The sequence below is a fragment of the Perca flavescens genome, chromosome 1, assembly GCF_004354835.1.
Source record: "Perca flavescens isolate YP-PL-M2 chromosome 1, PFLA_1.0, whole genome shotgun sequence".
NCBI lineage: Eukaryota > Metazoa > Chordata > Actinopteri > Perciformes > Percidae > Perca > Perca flavescens.
The window spans coordinates 10,229,261-10,251,512 of record NC_041331.1 but is presented as its reverse complement, the minus strand read 5'-3'; the positions used below and the strand labels follow the sequence as shown (position 1 = coordinate 10,251,512).

Below are 22,252 nucleotides of genomic sequence, written 5' to 3'. Positions count from 1 at the left end.
ATAACTACCTTATGAAACCGTATGAATGTGTGTCCCAGCCCAGGCCAGAATAGGAAATTAACTAACAATGTAAAGATCAACAAGCCACTGACACATATGTTCACATTTGATTTGAATAAATTATTATTTTTTGTCTTAAATCCACCAGCCATTTTCATATTATACCAACATTTGCAGCATCCTGAGCCTTTTTGGTAAGGTTACTAGGAAAACTCAGCCCAGAGTAGTTTTATTCTCCCCGAAACAAGTTTCCTTTTTATTTTTAAGGACTATACAAAAAGGCAACTTTCACTGTCCCTCGCAACTTCATTGCAAGAAAAATACAAAAGACATTGCAACTTTTATCAAAAGCTCCCGCAAAATCAGGCATTTTGGGCCACAACAATCTCAAAAAAAGGCTGCGAAATCCTGGATGGACTGTTTAATGCTATGTTACTGAGAGATGAGTCAATATTGTTTTTGTTCATTAAACATGTAGACCTACAATTACTGTAGAATATGACCAAACTTACCAAACACAATTTTACCATGGTCTCACAGGCGTTTTTTCACATCACTTTTTATTTGCCTGTATTAATAATATATGTATTAATAATAGAAAAAAATAATGTATTGAAGCAATTAAAAATATGCTAGTGCATTTTCTTTTATAAATTTGAATTCCGGAATAAGTGGCAGGTAACAAATGTAAGTGGCTGGTAAAATTGGGGCATCCACCAGCCACTGTGGCTAATTTCCCACCCTGATCAGTGGGTTGTGCTTTTACAGCGGTTGATCTCTAATCTCGAACAACACTTGCTCCCGAGCAGGTTAGGTGTTCAGCATAAGTTACCACAGCGATTTAACCCGGTAACAAGTGATCCACCGTTGTGATACACAAAACCCTGGGTTGAACCTGAAGTTACCTTCAGTGGTGTAAATCTTCCGGAAATCCGGCTTTGGGAGAGGGGGGGGTCCGCACATGGCATATGTCGGGTATTGGTAAACATAATGACTGGGTCGCAAAATTACGAATCCCACTATGGCCATGCCAGGGGTTGGGGTTAGGCATTTGACCTCGAGTGGTTAAGGTTAGGATAGCCGATTGGTCAGGGGATAAGACCTGAACAAATCGTGTTACGTTACCTTGCGTAAGCATGGACGCCGCCTGGCCAATAGTAGTGATTGAAGGGCGGGTCTTGGCGTAGGAATCGTAATTTCACAGCCGGGAAAAAGAGCTCTATGCAGCAAATAGATGTGCTGGGCGAGCCGTCGGTGGAAGCTAACAGAAGCTAGCTGGCGTAAGCTGACAGCTGACCAGGTGTCTCAAAGCTACCAAGTGATCGGGGGAGACAGGGAGTACATGTACTTGAAAGAGTCCGGCAGTCGTGGCAGACGAAGGTCCAGTTGGGAGTTTGGATGGAGAGTCCACTGAAGTCCACTGTGGTCTGAAGGGATAATCGTCGCTAGATCACTAGCTTGCGGTAACAGTTAGTCGGGAGGTTGACAGCTAACGTTAGCCAGCTGAAGCTAACAGTTCATCGACGGTGAGTAACGTAGCTACGCTAACACAGGCTGGCAGCAGCACAGAGTCCAGAATTGATAAGTCACAGGAGGGGATAGAAAGGTGTTGAGAATGACCAACACCTAATCTAAAACTTATTTACAAATTTACTAGAGAACACAACAAAATATAAATTTTGCGGATTGTGAAGCGGTGATATTCACGTCAGCGTCCTCACGTTCCAACATAATTTTTTTTTAAGTGGTAAATAGCTACATGTTTGTGAGTATCCTCAAGGTATATGGACTTTTAACCCTTGTGTTGTCCTCGGGTCAAGTTTGACCCTTTTGAAAAAGTTTTTTATATCAGAAATATGGGTTTCAACCAAATTGCAGAAAATTAACATGGATGCATGGATATCAGACATGAAAATCACTCACATTTCGGCGAAATTCGCTGTTTTGAAATCAAAATAGGTGACCTACGTGAATCGTGTAGATTCAATGAGAAAATGTTTAAGGCCGAGGGGGGGTTAAGTACTCAGGCCTGGGGCCTGATTTCTGGCGTATGACTATTTTAGAAAAATAAATAAATTAAAAAGTCCACATGGGATTTGTTTTGATGCGCTGGATTTAACCAATGATTGAACTTCCACCTACCAATGAAACAAGTTCTAGCCAATCAGATTCAAAGCAGGGCGGGTCTCCATGGTCTCCGCGGTAACGTGGCTAAAAAAAAAAATTGAGGCAAAGTTTATCAAACTTGGAGCATGTAGATACAGGCAGCTTTAGTTGAGAAAGTAGTTAAAACAAATGGTGCTGGGCATGAATAGAGGACAAGAGGAAAAGGGGGGAGACGGGAAGCCGTTTAGCACTTGATGCCTCAATTTGAGGGAGCCGGTTGCTTCTGCAGCGCATGTTCAAGGACGACACTGTACGGCAGCGGTAAGAAAGTGCTTGCTAGTCACAAAGCACTCTGTAATACGTACTTTAAACGGCAACGACCACTACCGCTGCGACTGTTCCTTTACTGACTGACCGTGATACAAACCAATATATGTGTGCACGTTCATAGCGGAACATGATTTGTCATTAATGATGGCCACTGTGTAAAAGCTATCTGAAGCCCAAACTGCCTTGACAAAGCTGTCTGTTTGGAATTAGCATGGCAGGTATTTAAACATAACGGCCTTGTCCCAGAGTCTAGACGTCTAGCTATATGAAAAGATAAACAATGCATGTTTTTAATAAATGTAAATAAAGCAGCTAATACCAACATGGACAAAATCATGGATGCTAATTTTTGTCTTTTAGAGGATGACCTGGCCAAAGTAGTAAAGTTTAGTTTTCACAATTATTCATTGTAGGATTATAATATTATTGCAATATGTAAATCCACATTGACTCTTTATTTAACATATGGTTGGAAGAAGTAAAAATGTATCCAAAACCTTTTAGTTTTTAAAAATTATGACTTTTATTAATATTGTGTAATGTCAGAAGGACATAAAGACATTAAGAATTAACTTTAATGAGTGCATATTGAAATATTACACTGTTGGTTGGCAAAAAAATGCATCTCAAAATTCATCAGATTGATGCTTGATGAAAATGTTCTATATGCGCCGTATATTTTCCTGCTTTTTTGTCCTATGCCAATCACACCTATGTACCTTGTTAACGCCAGATCTTGCTTCGTAGTACAGGCCTCAGGTCTCCACAGCGCTATATTTACTTATTATACATAATCCTGTTGTTGTTTGTCTTTTGCGGGGTGAAAATTTTCCACCAAAACAAGTTCCTTCCTGAGTAGGGTTGGGTATCGTTTGGTTTTTTTTTGATTCCGGTGCTAAATCGATACTTTTAAAACGGTGCCGGTGCCTGAACCGGTACTTTTCAATAAAGTAAAAAATAAATAAAAATAAGGGTAGTAAACAACAGTCAGTGACTTGTTTATTGCTAAGGCCATGGTCAAAATTAAAGATTTAATAATAACGTAATAACAATAACTTATTTCACCAGTAAATTGCTGTTGAACCCCAGATGGGAAAAGGGTATTTTACAATTACTGTCAATGCACCACGAGGCTACCAGTTTTAAGTGAATCTGTGTTGTTTAATTCCGACCATATAAACATACTGTATATCTATGAATTGCGACAACGGCAGATGCTGCGCTGCAGAGCAGACTGTTGAAGTCCTCCACAGTGAAATACAGTCACACTTTACACTGTTTAACGTTAGCTGTCAGCATTTTAACCGTGATTAATCCAGCTGCTAGCTAAAGGTAGGCTAACGTTACATGCTGTCAGGTGTAGTGTAAAGTCAGGCACCGAAATGAGGCACCGAAACTTTCGTTCTTATTCGGTCTCGTTACTACCGTTTACGTCGGCACCGGTTCCCTATTGGCACCGAGTTTCGGTACCCGACCCTATTCCTGAGACAATTTAGCAGAGCCACCATTGCTGTGTCCGGAGCTAAAGCGTTGCCCAAGACAATTGTGATTGGTTTAAAGAAATGCAAACAACCCACAGCATTTATTTTCTCCCATCCCAGAATGTATAACAACTCTGCTGTGTATTCGGCCATATTGACATTAAAAAGTATTTGTTATTTTTACTGTGACTAGGTTTTTTTAGTGCTCTTTTTTTCATTCATTGCAGCAGTAAACAAGGAAGTAGGGCAGGGCTTTTTTTTTTTTTTTTTTTACTGTCATGACAGCGATGGGGCTGTCAGTTTACCCTATATGTTGCATCTTCAAAAGTGACACTGAATTTGAAACAGCACATTGTAATTTCTGCATCTATTATCAAAGTATGTATTAGTAATACAGTGGGAATTAGTAGAAATGTTAATATTTGGTTAGCATGTTGATTTTACAGTGTGTGTGTGCCCCTAAATTTTCTGGTTGTGCCCCTAAAATTTTTAGTTTGGGGCCACTGTGCTCCTAGTGAAAAAAGTTAGTCTGGAAACCGCTAGTACCGATTTATGACCATTTTAAGACGAGGGAAGAACATTTATCTTTGTTTGATTTAATTAAATGTAAAGTTAGGCTTTGCTGTTGGCTTCCCGCTGTTGTTGAGATGCCTGTGAATACCCAGCGTAAAGCAAAATCTATGTTGTTTTATTTCAAAGTGTGTGGCAACCTGTGACGACTGTGCACCCCCTCCAACCTTGGATTTCCAACCAATCACATAATTTGTCCCGTCCCGGTTGTTAGAGACCTTGGTCGTGGACAATTCACATTGAAATCGACCCTTGTCTGACCCTGGTCCAACTCACCCCTCGACCAGAGTCGTGAAGCCGAGTTGATCGATTTCAAACAGTCAACCCTGGTTGAACCTGTGTGTGAAGAAACTTAAACGAAACTCTTTATTAATCGTCACATACAGTACTATGTAGTGAAATGCAATTACTGCATTGAACCCAGTGTTAGGAGCAGTGGATAGCTACATTTAGTGTCTGGGGAGCAACTCAGGGTTTAGTATCTTGCTCATGGACACTTTGACATGTGGCCGGAGGATAGGATCGAACCACCAATCTTGTTGTTGAGGGGCGACTCACTTTACCTCTAAGACAAAGCCACAAGGGGCATATGATAAACACATTGCATTTCCTGTAACTTCACAATTAAAACCTCCCACTGGTTTGCCAGTGGAAAGCTTTTAATGTGAGGCAGCAGAAAACGTTTATATCAGCATTTTATATACAGCATTTACTATACAGTTCTGAACTTCTGACACATCTGAAAGCAATCACTAAACAATAAAACAATGCTTATATCTGAAAGTGCGAACAAGAACATAGTAGATAAACTAAAATCCAAAACCACAGAGATTTTGTGCTATCAGATGTGAATGTTTATCTGATAAACAGGTGGCACCTTGTATGGCAGCCTCAGCCACCAATGTGTAAAGCACTTTGAGTAGTCGTTAAGACTAGAAAAACGCTATATAAACGCAGTCCGTTTACTTAAAACAGAGCTTTCTCTGTAATCACAAGCATAACGCATCCTATGGAGGCGGGACCATCATGGGTTGGTTATGTTTGGCCTTACAGCAGATAGGCTCCTTCCTTCTGTGAGCCACTATTGAAAACACATGTCATCATGGCTTTACTTGGCATGGAAAGACCCTATAAGTTGAACTCTGTTGTGATATGGGCCCATGATCTTAGCGGTAGTTCTTCATCAGTCTTGTAGTAGTTAGATAGTTCCTGTTTTTTTCCACCTGTCTTTGTTCCACTTTAGCTTGATTCATGTGTTGAGTGTTACATGTGTAAATATTTGTTGTTTGTATTTATTTGTAATTGTTTTTGTGTGTCTGGTTCTGGTGTGTTGTGTGTCCTGTGTTTGTGTTACTAGTTGTTTTACAAGGCCCTGATGGATAGCCTGGAGCCTGAAACCCTGTTTGTGTCTCCAGAGCAGACTGGACAGCCCACACTCCCCCTTCCTTCCTCAGAAGTCTCCAACTTGGCACTCGGGGGGTAAGAAGCTTTAGTAGCAGTTTGGGGGACAACAGGGGGTTTTGGAAAATCTGTCAAAACAATGCTGCCATATTTCTTTCTCACACAGTCAATCAATCTGTCGTAGTTAGGGATGGGCATTCGATTAAATTTTCTTCGTCGATCGTCGGGAGAAATAACCATCGACTATCGATTAATCATTAATATTTTTATAGTAAAATTCATTATTTTACTTTTTATAAATTTAAAAATGCAATGAAAATACAAAAATACAGCGTGTTTTTCCTAACTTGGCCAGCCCGGGGAACCTTATTCCGTTCTTCGTAGTGAGTTTCTATCAGTCTGGTGATGGTACGTCGTGACGAAATGTGATATGCTGGTTCCATTATCCATGTCAATGAACTTGCAGGTCCTTGGGTAATTTTCTCTGCTCGTTGTGCATCGCAGCTCCTCCATGCTAACGCCGAGTTTATGCTAGGTTGAGACTAAGAGCAGGGTGCACCGCGGCCGCGACCGACATTAACAGGCTCGGATACACTTTGTTTAGTGGTAGGCTACATCATTTGAGTCGTGGCCGTGTTGTACTTATACACGGCATCTCAGTGTTTGCAGTGAACTAAGTCGTTTAAAAAAAAATCTAAATGGTCCCACACCACACTTCGCTGTGTCCTCTTCATGATTATTTTCGAAATCAAAACGGAAACTTGCAGCCAGGTAACTGAGTATGGAGTCAAATATTGCCCCCGAGTGGTAAAATGTTTAATTGCTGCCACTAATTAATTAATTGCTTTAAGACTCACACTACGCAACGCAACCAGTATTACAACCAGTATTAGTTTAATCAATGACAAATTAATTCAGTCATCGACAACATTCTTAATAATCAATTGACCCTTCGCTAAGCCCCGCCCTCCTTAGTTACTGTTGCTACGCCTGACAAGCTTTCGTGCCTGGCACGTCTATTACAGTATGTATGCACAGGTGTCAGACATTCCCAAGGAGATAATTAGCATTTTTTGGCGAACAGGTGAAATATCTGAGAGAGCAAGACAAAAGGGACTGCAGTATGCATTCAAGGGATATATCCACGACATAATATGCAACCCATTAACGAATAATGTCATCAAAATTGAATGTGTTTGTAGCTTGAAGCTAGCACCGACCGCTGATTAGCTTACAACGCTAGTATTCGGGGCACAGGGAAAGTAATAACAAATTGCTATTTATACCACTAAAAAGGCTCAAATATCACCACACGTCAATGGTAGTATTATGATGGTCCCTAGATGTTATATTGAGAACATTGTAAGTGTACAGACAGTTTATTAAAAAGATAGATTAGAAAGACGGCGGCCGCCTGTATACGAGAACGTGACTGTCTTTGTAAGCTCTCTTTCTTCAATCTATTTCTCAATGCTTCTGTTAACATTTAGGGACCCTCATTATGCTACCGTTTAAGTGTGGTGATATGTTGAGCCTTTTTAGTGGTATAAATAGCGATTCCCTGTGCCCCAAATACTAGCTAGCGTTGTAAGCTAATCAGCGGTCCGCACTAGCTTGTTTCAAGCTACGAACACTTTCGATTAGCATGAAAACATGTACCAGAGAGCGATCGAGTGGGTACACATCTGTTATTATCCCCTAGGTTCGTTTTGCGCTGGAATTGTCCTTTATTTTACGTTCAAATATATGCATTATGAACAAAGAACCGTCATTATTCCCAAGCAATGCTGTGCTTAGTTAGCTAGCTAGCTAACATTAGCGTGTTCTAGCCTTGGAGCAAACGTAGCTAGCTAAGTGTTTTTGTTAATCTTGTCGACATTTAGTTGTGAATGGGGCCTCCCACACTGCTTGATACACGCCCGGCATTTCTCCCCTTGGGTTTTGGGAAGGGAACAAATTCCACCACCCTGTCCAAACTTTTAGGATACCGGGTATTGGTTTTGCACAACACTTTGGTGTGTTTCCCTCACTCGAAAGCTTGACAGACCTCCTGCGCCTAGTTACCGTTGCTAAGACACGATTGGCCTGTGGCGGTTTTCGGGCGTGGTTTAGCAAAGGGTCAATTATCGATCGTCAATTAATCATGCCCATCCCTAGTCGTAGTTACTACCTGTTGTTAGCATGGCTCCATGGTTTCAAAACATGTCATGACCATCTAGACTCTAAATACAACTCATCTGCTATATTAGAAATTGGTTGTAGTGATTGTTTGTTTGAAAACCACAATAACTGAATATCCTCTAAGCCTGGCTTCCCTGCATCTTAGTGTGTAACGTGTGTATCTGTGAATTCTCAGGTATAGGACACACGTATAGCATACACAGGCTCATACTCGTATTGAAAAAGTTTGCCTAAAGAGTTAACATGTTTCGTCAGTCTTAGACTTTAATGTCCCCGAGAGGCAATTTGTTGTACAGTACAGGCATATTGACACATAATCCACAACACAAACTGTTTATGTAACACATTTACAAGCCACTTTTTACAAGCTCTTTTATTAAAACAGATTGTGATTAAAAAAAATTTCCTGAGAAAGCTCCTTCGCTTGTTTTCAACAACAATAACAGACCGATTAAAAGAGAAAGAGGACGCCTGGATAGCTCAGTTGGTAAATATAGAGGTTCGACTCCGACCTGCGGCCCTTTCCTACATGTCATTCCCCCCTCTCTCTCCCCTTTCATGTCTTCAGCTTTCCTATCAAAATAAAGGCCGAAATCTTCAGGCGATGGACTGAAACGAATTTTACTCAGAGAATGACGGAAGACTCATTATGAATGGGTCCAGCACGGGTCAAATGCGCTTTGGCGGGTCAGCGGCATTACACCCGTCTTGTGTAGGCTATGAAATGTCTGTATCGTAACTGCATTTTTATGAACTATGATCCAGCAGGCTCCGTCTTACACGCCATTACTCAACGAACTGAAGCTAGTTGCATTTAATAACTTCTGATGTGATTTTCGCGGTGGCGGCCGCAATAACAGAGTTACCAGCGGAAACACTGGTACCAATACAGATTTCCCTCTCATACTTAACAATATACAGCTTTGTTAATAACAATTAAAACTGTAGACTAATGTAAGCAGTTTGGACTGGCGGCGCTGTGTCTCTCCATGTTGCAGGGGAGCCGTGTGTTAGTGAATGGGGGCGGGGCTGCGCGGAGGAGAGATCCAAACACATGCACGGCTTTACAGAACCATATCGATATAAACGACATTGCTTCGTTCGTGGAGAGAGAGTGGATGCGAGGACGTTAGGTGCACCGGTGCGATAGTGTTAATTTCGTCAGACAAGACGAGACTAAATATGTTCGTCAACAACCTTTTTTTCCATGACTGAGACGATGACGAGACTGCGCCAATGTCCAAAAACGCTAACTAAGACTAAATTAACATGCATTATTGTTGACAAAAAAAGACGAGACTAAAATGTTTTGCATAAAATAAAAACTAAGATAAAATCTCTCTTCATTTTTGTCTACAATCGTCTCTACTTTTTCATCATGAGATAGAATATTCAGCTGTTACTGAGACCCGGTGCTACGGCACCGACAGGTGCCCTAACGACCGTTATCTACCGGACCGAATAGCTTGCGCTTCTCTCTGATGCTCCTAAACGGACGTTAGAGTCAACTGAAACATCGCTGCACGGGGCGCTAGTTAACACTACACTTGGCAGCAGGTAACGTTAGCCTACCGTTAGCTAGCAGTTGGATTTAACACAGTTAAAGTGCTGACAGCTAAACGGTGTAAAGGTTTGTCTCTATTTCCAACACGAGACGTGACACGAGTCTGCAGCTGCCGTTGTCTGAAAAACAACATATGTTGCGTTCACTTGAAATACGCCTTGCCAGTTTCGTGCTGCATTTATTTTATTATAAAATATCCTTTCCCCATGCAGTGGTTGTTTTTGTCGTTTACTGGTGAAATAAGGAAGAGGCTCAATATTTATATAACTTTATAGCATTTACAGTGGGGGAAATAAGTATTTGACCCCTTGCTGATTTTGCAGGTTTGCCCACTTACAAAGAATGCAAAAATCTACAATTTTAATCATATGTACATTCTAACAGTGAAAGACAGAATCCCAAAGAAAATTCCAGAAAATCACATCATATGAATTTATTAAAATTGATAACCATCTGATGAGGAAAAACAAGTATTTGACCCCCTGGACAAACAGCAAGTATTCTGGCTCCTACAAGCCAGTTAGTCTTTCTTTAAGACACAGCCCCAATCCGAACCAATTATCTACATCAAATACACCTGCCTCACCTCGTTACCTGTATAAAAGACACCTGTCAACACCCAAACAACCAGCATCCAACATCACCACCATGGGCAAGACCAAAGAGCTTTCTCGGACATCAGGGACAAGATTGTTGATCTGCACAAGGCTGGGATGGGCTACAAGAGAATTGGAAAGCAACTTGAGAGAAAAGATCAACTGTCGGTGCAGTTATCAGGAAATGGAAGAAGCACCACACCACCGCCAACCTCCCTCGGTCTGGGCCTCCACACAAGATCTTGCCTCGTGGGGTGTCCCTGATCATGCGAACGGTGAGGAATCATCCCAAAACCACAAGGGGGGAAACTGATGAATCAACTAAAGGCAGCTGGGACCACAGTTACAAAAGAAACGCTTGGTAACACACTACGCCGTCATGGATTGAAATCCTGCAGCGCACGCAAGGTCCCCCTGCTCAAGAAGAAACCTGTACAGGCCCGCATGAAGTTCGCCATTCACCACCTGGACGACTCAGAAGAGGCCTGGAAGAAGGTGATGTGGTCAGATGAGACCAAAATAGAACTTTTTGCCTCAACTCAACTCGTCGTGTTTGGAGGGCAAAGAACACCGAGTACAACCCAAAGACCACCATCCCCACCGTCAAGCATGGTGGTGGCAACATCATGCTTTGGGGGTGCTTTTCAGCCAAGGGGACGGGACAACTCCATCGTATTGAGGGGAGGATGGACGGGGCCATGTATCGTGGAATTCTGGACCGACATCTCCTTCCCTCAGTGAGAGAGCTGAAGATGGGTCGAGGATGGGTGTTTCAGCACGACAACGACCCTAAGCACACCGCCAAAGCAACAAAAGAGTGGCTGAAGAAGAAGCACATCAAGGTTCTGGAGTGGCCTAGCCAGTCTCCAGACCTGAATCCGATTGAAAATCTTTGGAGGGAGCTTAAAATTGAGTTGCCAGGCGACAACCTCGGAACCTGAATGATTTGGAGGCTGTCTGCAGGGAGGAGGGCCAACATCCCTGCCGAAATGTGCACAAACCTTGTCACCAACTATAAAAACCGTTTGACATCTGTGCTGGCCAATAATGGCTTTTCTACAAAATATTAACATGCTGTTTGTCCAGGGGGTCAAATACTTGTTTTTCCTCATCAGATGGTTATCAATTTTAATAAATTCATATGATGTGATTTTCTGGAATTTTCTTTGGGATTCTGTCTTTCACTGTTAGAATGTACATATGATTAAAATTGTAGATTTTTGCATTCTTTGTAAGTGGGCAAACCTGCAAAATCAGCAAGGGGTCAAATACTTATTTCCCCCACTGTATTTATTTTTTATAACTATTTGACTGAAATGTTTATCAGAAATAATTTATTTAAAAAAAGACTACAATGTTTTGACTAAAACTTGACTAAAATGGCAAGACTTTTAGTTGACTAAAACTTGACTAAGTTTACTTTTTTTACTACAAATTTTGGTCGCATTTGTGACCAAATTGGTCGCACTCTAGAGCCCTGATATATACTAACATCGTTGACACCTTTTCTGGAACTCCTCCCATTGCATGCACAACCTTAAAGTGATGGTTCGGAGTAATTTCACCCTAGGGTCATTTGCACCATGACCTCGAGCCAAACACCCCCCCCAGAAGCTTTTTTCACCTGGGTCGAACATTGGGAGATAACTCTCCCAAGTAGAGTAGCATTATCAGCTGAATAGCTAAGCATGGATCCACATTTGTATCTCGTAAATGACCCCACTAATAATGCCCGAAATGATACCAAACTTCTACTCTACTACAAATAGGTAATGCACTCATAAAACGATGGATTGGAAAGTTTGTAAGTATACCAGAAGTTTATGTAAATAACACTTGCCTGTTGGCTTCTCGTCTCTGCTGCTGCTGTTGTTACTACTGGGCAGTAAGAGTGCTTAGGGACGTCTACAAATTACAACACCGAAAAGAGATGCAACAAAAATATTTATTAATTTAATAATTAAATAAGGTAATGTCTCCAAACTTACCTCAATTATAACTTGTCTCCTGCTAGTTATACTACAGCACAAAAAAAAGTTAAATTAGTAAATATTTTTGTTGCATCTCTTTTCGGTGTTGTAATTTGTAGAAGGCCCTAAGCACTCTTTCTGCCCGTTAGGTAGCAGCAGCAGCAGCAGCAGAGACGAGTAGCCACCAGGCAAGTGTTATTTACATACACTTCTGGTGTACTTAAAAACTTTACAATCCATCGTTTTATGAGTGCATAACCTATTTGTACTAGTGTAGAAGTTTGGTATCATTTCGGGCATTATTAGTGGGGTAACTTACAAGATACAAATGTGGATCGATTAGCTCCTGCGCTAAGCTATTCAGCTGATAACGCTACTCTACGCTAACTCTCCCAATGTTCGACCCAGGTGAAAAAAGTTTCTGGGGGGGTGTTTGGCTCGAGGTCATGGTGCAAAGGACCCTAGGGTGAAATTACTCCGATTACAATTCTTTGCTATTTTTCTTAATTATGCAGTTTGGCCCATTTTTTTTTTTTATATCAATAGTTTCTTTTGAGCTTAGGGTGCTATTACACCTGTTTAATTAATTTGGTCCGGACCAAGGTTAAAAATTATACATTAGGTGTGTTTTAGTTTTGGTCCGTTTCATGTTCACACTGACGAACCAAGATGAGTAAACAAAGTTATACAGACTGACACTGATTGGACAGTTTCAGTGACATCCTGCATCATGAGGACTCACATGTGGAAGTCAAATTCTGCTGACTGCTGCTGTCAGTCAGTTATGCAGTTTTGCAGCACTTTTAATTCTCTTTTTATGCTCAATTTATGCTCTCTGGTGTTACAAAGAGCTCACAAATACAGTAGATAAATAATTATAAACATTATTAGTAAGACTACTAATTGACCATATATTATGAGTGATAATAAAAGGGTAAAGATGGTACGAAAAGGAGACATCTTGTACAGCAATACTTAATGATCTGCCAAACTAAACGCAGTAGGATACAAACACGACAGACCACAGTTTTACCTGCTTTTGACTGATTGATCAGGGAAAATCCCTGCACCCACGCACATACTGTATGTGTGTTGCCTACCAGAGCTACTGTATGATGACATGTCACATCACATAATGACATAAATAATGGGCAGACCTCCACCCCCCCAAAAGACATATTTATTCACCTCTATTCACACACACAATGAGGCATTTTTTCATTTGTGATTGAACTGTATTTTTTGAGTTACTATATAGGCCAACTTTGATCTTGACATATAGGCTAAGCATTCTGTAGCAAATAACAATAAACCCACTATTAATTACATTATCTTAATGCAGTGAAACTACTTCAGCATGTAAATAATGCACCTAAAATACAAACGTGAGCAAGGGTGTTCAACAATCGCTATATAACGACGAAAATCATCAGTTAACTTAATTTAAATTTGCAAGACCAGGCTTAAATGAACTGCCAACATAAGTTAATATATATATATATTAATATATATATATATATATATATATATATATATATATATATATATAGTAACTAATTACTGAAGTTATCAGAAAAATTTTACAGTTACCTGTCACTATTTTTTACACGCAGTCCGCTGAAGTGCTCACTCCCTTCATGCAAACTTGATGGAGAACTATAGGGTAAAAACAGCATTACTGCTTACATACATCTGTTTGAACCCAATATTCATTTTAATATACATTTTTTAATATATATTTTTTAATATTAATATATAACACACAGAATCCGTCAGCATGTTGTTCACTGTTGAGCCTGTTTGTAACCGTTAGGCTACTGACAATTCTATCTTCACTTCAACTGACTTTAGCCGTTTCAATAACCAATACTCGATTGTCTTGCTGTTACAGAAGTGATACAACACAACAGTTACCTTGTTCATGGACTCACTGCAGAATGAATAAAGGGGAAACACAATGGGTACTTGGGTACTTTTTTAGTATTAAAAAACCCTCTGTTCTATATCCATTATTGATTTCTATCCAAACCATTTCCACTCACAAAGATTTAGTTTAAGCTTAGTTTAGACCCATTTTTTCAGTTTAGATGATGAAAGTGTGACCGCTGTAGAGCACTTGTGGAAGAAGGAGGTCAGTCTTTGTACACCTAACAGACGGTTGACTCCGGGTAACTAACACCTACTGGTTAGCTAGATTCAGAGTGCGTAGATTGGGCAAAGCAGGCTTTCACTAATTGCAGTGTCGGTATTTCTCATATTGTCTGTTATCACAGCAGTGTTGTGCTATGGCCTCTTCAGCTTCCATTCCACTGCTGGCAGTTTTAGGAATTGTGCAACACTAGCTCAAGTATGCGATTCAAACACAGGACAAGTTTGCAAAAAAAGTCATATCCAAGTTCCATCACCTAATGTGCGCTAAAATGATAATGTAAAGCTGGTTAAGCTGTGGTTAGCACACCAGGTCTACCCATAAATTGTTGGATTCAGGGTAAATGTAGTTATTTGCTTTAAAGCTATCCAGGAATCCTAATTTCTTTTGAAAAGATTTAGTACAACGCCTCTAGAAAGATGTTTTGGTCATATCATAAATTTGTGTGTGTATTATTAGAAATATGCTTTGCTGAGATGATTGAGTGCTGTCATGTCGCAAACTAAAAAGCACAAAAGAAAAAAAAAGTAAAAACTGAAATCAAAAACATTGTGCAGCAGTTGAGGGTTATGTTGAGTCCAGCCAACAACTACCTGAAAGCACGTTAGCAGATACTGTAGTCCAAGTGTTATCCCTGGAGTTTATCTAATTTCATAGGTGTGTGTGCACTGCGGGATGCACAATGACCAAAGCCAGTGTCATTTGTCCAAGGCTCCCTTTGGTTTTTACACACATTAATCACACACAAACCAGTGCAGCCTGTAGGACAACAGGGTAAACACAGCCCCCCTCAGGCCGGAACCTAATTGTTAGCCCCCTGGTGTGGCTAGTCCAGGGATTAGCTACTGGCTGGGGAGTACTATTCACTCTCTCTTTCATTCCCTCTGCCCACTGGGCCTTATCACCATCAATCTGACACCATGTTTATCTGACGCTGCAGCCAGATCTGCTGGCCTAGGAGAAATGTTCACAAAGGCCATGGATCATCAGCACTTTGATTGTGGGACCCCAAATGGCCATTACTTTCTCTGGCCCCAGTGATCCCAGCACCTCTCCATGATCTCCATGCTGTGGTTACTCCCAGTCCCAGAACCTGGAAAGCCAAACTGAAGGCCTGTCACTTTGTGTCTGTTATTTGTGCTCTTCCATCTCAAACAAAGGCAGTTCCTCAGTTAGATTTTGTTTGTTGTATTTGTGTTTCAGTCGTGGGTTCTCCATGTGCATTGGTTTGTTGCGGCACACTGTTTTTCTCTTCCTTTTGTCACCTGCCTTATTTTACCCTTCGCCAGGGACTTACCAACAAGTGTACCATCTGGATTTTACCACCGGTCTCTGATCACTGTGTCAATTTAGCTTCATTGTCGTGTTCTGGTCAAAGAAGAAGAAAGAAAAACATTTCTCCATCATGGCTTCTTTTAAGTTGGATTTTCTCCCCGAAATGATGGTGGACCATTGCTCTTTGAATTCTAGTCCTGTGTAAGTAACTTGCTCTGGCCAGCTTTGTAAGTATTATATGTTTCCTAAAGTTGTCTTGTGTCTCTGAGAATCAACTTGAATGGATTGGTCTGTTTTAGGGTCTTTATTGTGATTTTGTATTAGTAATAATCATGAGCAGTTGTGTTTGTGTCAGGGTGATAATAGGCAATTTCTTATCCACATAGCACTCCAGTGTACTAAGAGGTGGTGTGGTACCTTCCTATTTGCTTTATTTAAGGCTGGGTATTGTTATCAAATGGTATTCTTCTTAGGAGACCTGTCTCAGATTCTTGGCATATTATCTGTTCAAGAAACATCAAAGTGACACAAAGTCCTGTTCCGAGTAGGCTGCTCAAACAAACTAATGTTAACAACGAATGCCTCTCCCATTTAAGTCATTTTAACTACATTATCAGTATTTTTCTTTCCCAAAATAGTCTTTTGAGCAAATTTCCTCTGTTGTCATCCCTGAAGACTGTCACAGTGCATCAGTAATCAATACTGATTATTTTGTCAGTATTGTGCATCCCCATACTGACTTGTCCACTGGTAGAGCTGACTTTTAGGCCTGTACGTTGGTTGCCTTGGTTTCACATTCCTATAAATGGAAAACTTAGATAATGAGGTGACACAGGGACATTGGTAGATATGAGGATTTTGTGAGAACAAAGACGTGTGTGTGTGTGTGTGTGTGTGTGTGTGTGTGTGTGTGTGTGTGTGTGTGTGTGTGTGTGTGTGTGTGTGTGTGTGTGTGTGTGTGTGTGTGTGTGTGTGTGTGTGTGTGTGTGTGTGTGAGATATGTCGCTGTTGCTTAAGTTTATACTGGTATATCATCAGTATATTTTGTAAGAAGAAAATACATTTTAAATGCATACATTTTATTTGTAGAGGACTTTTCATTGAGAAATCAATCCCGAAGTGCTATAGAGTAAAACAAGATTAAGGAGATTTTGTACTTGATCCTGTATGACACAGGAAGCCAGTGGAGTATGTGAAGGATGAGTATGGTTGTATTTTCATATCTTCATTAGGATCCTAGCAGCTCTGTTTTGGATGTATTATAGTTTTTGAGTCCCGATGAGGAGAGCATTGCAGTTGTCCAGCCTTGAGAAAACAAAGGCGTGGAAGTTTTTCAGCATGTGACAGACAGTGTGTGGGACAGAGTTTGACGACAATGTTTCTGAGGTGGGGATAACACTGTGGAGTTCAAATGAAAAGATTGGTTGTGAAAAAAACACGTTTGGAACACAATTTATTTAAGTTGTTATGGTGAACTTCTAGGATATGATATCAGGATACAGAGTTTAACGATTGTGCAATAGCTGTCACAATTCTTTTTTTTTTTTTTTTTTTTTTTTTTTTATACAAATCACAATTTATGCCTAGAAAGTGGCTTACACAACCAAGGCCCCAGGAGTGTATCCATACTTGTTTTTTTTGACTGGTCTGTATTTTATGCTGGCTTTTATTTGTTCGTCGCAGCCCCACCCCCAGTCACTATTTGAGACCCGGCCTTTATTTGACAAAATATGGTAGTTTGACCAAGACGCATTGCTGTGTACACCCTCCTCGTGCCACTTATTAATGCCAAAATATAAACAAGAAATGGTGGGAGCGGCTGTGGCTCAGGTGGTACAACGGTTGTCTACCAATCGGAAGGGCTGTGGTTTGATTCCTGGCACTGCAGTCCCATGTCAAAGTGTCAAGAAAAGTATACCTTATTGTAATACTTTTTTGGAACATCTTTTATTGCTTTAAACAACATACAAAACATACAGTTTACAACATGAACACATCCCCTCCCTTCCTGAAAAGTTCCTGGACCTTATCACAGGACCATATGACATGAAATAATTGTCCGTGTCTTACATTTCCAACAATTTGGTGTGTCTCTTAATCCAAGTCTAAACAATCTGGAGGGAGTCCAATAGAAGCGATGGATAATCTTGAACTGAATAAGTGTCACCCTCAAATTGTGTGACATAGTTTTAATATTCTTACAAATTCCGTCCCTGTCCTCATTATCCAGTGTGATATTCAAATCCCTTTCCCATGTCTTTCTTAAAGGGTTGACTAAGCTTCATCCCCCAGGTTCTAAATCAGTATAGAATAATACCCAGAAGCCTCGTGACCTTTCCCATAGTTCATTAGTTAGTTCATTTAAACATCCTCAAAGGATTTTAAAATGCCACCAAGATACAAATTCCCCAGTGCAACAATTACATTTTTTCAACCAATCCCTCCAAAAAAGGGACATGCATAACTGTGGCAGTGTTTCCTCTATGTTGATAGCATAGTGGCACTGCGCCACGGTAAAATTTCCAGAGCCACGGTATCAGAAATGGGTCAGACACACAACAGGGTTTCCTCTATGTACACCACGCACCACCGTTCCTTTGGCTGTTTATAAAAAGTGATAAAGTCGTAGAGCCGTCTGCTCTACTGAACTCAAGCGAACTGTCATTCGCTCTCTCTCCCCCTAGGGTGAACAGGGCAACTGGAACAGTGACAGGATGTCATCACTCGCGAAATCATGGCAACCAAATAAACAACAGGGCGAGTACTACTTCACTCAATAAGTGATAATCGGTGACAAAAACCACGACATTAAATCCGCACTCAGCGGGTCCCGTGAAATTTGACAGCTACAGTTTATTGGAAAATAGTCTTGGGCACACTGACTTTGATGGATTTACTGTTTATCAGACCCCAGATGAGACAATAAGCTAATGTTAGCTAACGCTACTGTGACGGTCCCTCTGCCTCTGACTCCCGTTGCAGGAGAACGCTGTATTCCTCCAACACGTTGTATTAACGTTACTGTTTTAAAACCGTTTTCCAGGTTAGTGGGGGTGCATACCGCTCAAAACCAACATGAAAAACATAGCTAGTAATGTTCACTCAGCGTTTAGTTTTGTTGTTAAACTGTGTGTAAAATGAACGGTGACATTAAATCACCCTACGGTACCGTCTATTTGCTGGATGGTTTCAAGGTAACGGTCGGCAGCTAACATTAGCAGATAAGCCCGTACACTGACGTCCAATTCAATTCAAATTTATAGAGGAAACACTGTGTGGATTCCGCCAAATACTTGATGAAATATTTAGATATGGATCCACTTCAAACAGCCGGGCCACTTTGGTCCAAACTTCTTTTAAATGACAGATTATCGGATGTGTTTTTGCCTCGCCAGGCTTTGTGAGGGTGATAATGGGGCAAGAACAGATTGCTCAATACAATACCAGGGTGGAGCTCTCTCAGGAGGAAGTGACCAGTTGGCCAAATGCCTTAAGTTAAAAGCATAGTAGTAATACAACATCTTTGGTTGACCCAAAACTCCTCTATCAACCGGTCTTTGTAGTTTATTAAAATGTAACCAGAGTTTTTGCATTGTAACATTGATATTATTGGTTATCGCATTGGTGTCGGCTGTAGTTGTTTGTAATTTGTTAGAAAATGGGTGTTGTGCTGAGAATAGACGTTGCATGTCTATTTCTGGCGTAACATCACTCTGCTGCTTCTTGGTGACTTTGTAAACAAGAGTTAAATATATTTACTTCCAGCAATGACGGAGCAACGCTTTAAACGTAAGTATTAGCTTCCAACCAGTAGATGCAATCAAATCTGTATAAAAAAAAAAAAACTGTGTTGCACAGTGAAATGTGTTTACAACATTTTTTGTCCCTTTATGCTACACACACAAAGAACATTTCTACAAACAAAATTATTCCTGATGCAAAGCAGGCTGGATTATTCTTGATGTTAAATTTACATGACTAGTACAGTGCCCGTTCAAAATGTGCCTGTTTGTAACAGGCTGGATGCTTGGTCTGTGTTATTGCTGCTTGTAGCTTTCTCTAGAACCATTATATGCAACCCCAATATATAGCCTACAATTACCTGACAGAGAACGATGCAGATTAAGATTTTACCCACAAAATATCACAATTAAGATGTGGGGTAATCACAGACATTTGCCTCATGGACTCATGGCGGTGTGCCATCCGCCACCCAATCCGGCCTGTTATGAGAGCCAATCAGAAAAATCTGTGTGAATCAACCCCCAGAACCAGACCGAGCACATTGTTGCAATATTGCATGTTAATATCGCAACAGACCGCTCTCTTTGCCCAGTCAGGCTCCATTATGATGTTATGTTCTGCCGTCTGCTTAGAAGTTGTGAATTTACAGTTCACAGCAACTTAATACGATATAGTGTCTTTATAGTGGCTTTTGTTTGATGTCTGATGTCAGCCAAAATGCCTTTTTATAGAGTTTCCGCTTAGCAAAATGCACGGAAGAGCCAGCGTTATGGCAACACTTTAATTTCTCAAATCTTTTTTTCTCAACCTTTTATTGTGCATCGTTTAGTTTTATTCAGTTTATCAATATCCAATGCTGTACAAACTCCTGTCCAATATTAAAAAGCAAAGTTCATTGGGTAGCCAGGAAACCAAGTGTGAAGTAGATCGGATGACAACACACACACACACACACACACACACACACACACACACACACACACACACACACACACACACACACACACACACACACACACATAAAGAGATTCCCTGATTTATAGTTAAATGAGGGCACCTGTGACGCACTTGCATCAGAAAGAACGCATTATTATAGGTGGGTGCATTCAATCACATCCACTACTTCCACCCCCTTTAGTCACAGAGCTCTCCTCCGACGCACTGATAGTTTGGAAATCCTGTGGACAGAGTATTGTGTGTATTGTTGAATGGGACTTTGGAAGAAAATTATTTTTAAACTTTAGTTTTGAACCTGAAAAATTTCTATCACATGTTGCTCATCACAGACACACATCTACCTTTATTATAATTAAAAATTTTGAGCTCCGAGCAGGATTTTGGCTAGACCCATTAAAATAATAAATAAAGATGACCTGTGCAGGTGTTTAGGATTCAGGCGCCGGGTAAAGAGACTGGCAGGAATGCACAGTTCTAAAAGAGTTATAAGCGGAGCGAGACATTTTAAGATTCACCATGGAGTGTGCACTGTTCTGAATGTCTGTCTCCAAAACGCCTGTTCATGTGAAGAAGACACTGTGTAGAATAATTAATTAATCAATACATAATGTTTAATGTGTAGCATACATAAACACAGGGGTTCTGTGGTTACTTTACAGCAATCTTAGGCTGGTTGCACAAAATGTAACCACTGGATCTGCCGTTTGTTATTGTGGCTTGGCAGTGACATCACTCCAGTTATGCAGACTGCAGATGGAACAGATACTTGCTGCCTTCAGATGGCTGGAAAGAGTCACATGTGAAGGAAAGGCCTTCTGTATTGTACTAATGCACCCCAGAAAACGTGTTATCCAATGTAAAACCCAAGTCGGTGCCCAAGTGTACATAAACCTTTAAACATATATACACAAAGTATGTGCAATGTCAGTGTAATTTGACTTTTTAGATATAGTGCAAGACTTGGGTTTTTAGTGGAAAAACTGTTACTTATTCTGCTGCCCACATGTGGCCAAAGTACTGCCATACCTGACGCTTAAAGGACAATTCCACAATTGCAATCCACACTGCCATCATTAAGTCCTCCATCATCAATTTGTACGCTGCTGCCACCTCCAAGGGCAGACTGCAGAGTATCATCCGCTCCGCTGAGAAGGTGATTGAATGGAATCTGCCGTTCCTCAGGATCTGTACGTCTCCAGGAAAGAAAATATTCTGGGGGGGAACAGTTTTCTTCCGTCTGCAGTGGGGACTCCCTGAACATGGATCGGGAACCCCATTGACCATGAATTCCAAAAATAAGTGTAAAACTAGTGGTAATAATTTGGTGTTAGTAATCATAGTGAAAAATAGTGTCAAACGTTGAAAAAAGTGACAAAAACATTTTAAAAAGTGCCGAAAAAATAGACAAAACTGCTAGAAAATGTGTCAAAAACATCAAAAAAGGTCTTCATTTTCTATTTTGACCCGGTAGGACAACAAGTGCATGGTCGACGGGAAGACAACACAAGGGTTAGTGTAATATAATTTGATAGGAACAAAACTGTTCAATCAAAATCCTAAACCCCTCATCCCTTTTTTTTTAAATATGTTTAAAAAAGGTGCATTATCTCCTTATTGACGAGCAATGTATAGGGTAAAAAAAAGATACCATCCTGATTCATAGCGTTTCACTATTAGCATAATGAGCTCTGTATGGCCATGTATAACATACTGTCTGTGAATTGACCGCTGGCAAAGGAATCTATAAGTTATTGTTCTGCTTGTTCAAACAGGCGTATGATTTACATATTGTATACCTTACTAGAGGTTTTTCTTTTGGTTAAGTAAAACATAACCAAACGTACGGGGCACTGCTCATTTTGCGACCTGCAGCAGGTGAGCTTGTGTCTGAGAGTTTTCTGTGTTCGCAAGGCCCGGTCTATATTAGA

At 40.5% G+C, this 22,252-nt stretch overlaps 1 protein-coding gene across 10 annotated transcripts in view; it reads left to right on the top strand.

Moving 5' to 3' along the window:
- The window catches only part of celf1 (cugbp, Elav-like family member 1), a 58,457-nt gene that overhangs the window by 6,902 nt on the left and 29,303 nt on the right, over positions 1–22,252 (top strand). For 8 of the 10 annotated variants that reach the window (XM_028599209.1, XM_028599282.1, XM_028599542.1 and 5 more), the window contains exon 2: positions 5,845–5,966. The exons of 1 other annotated variant lie outside the window; for it this stretch is intronic. In XM_028599209.1, the coding sequence (XP_028455010.1) occupies positions 5,863–5,966 (104 nt within the window). In that variant the 5' untranslated portion in view covers positions 5,845–5,862. The remainder of the gene's footprint in view (positions 1–5,844; positions 5,967–22,252) is intronic. One more of the 10 variants, XM_028599712.1, reaches the window with a different exon arrangement.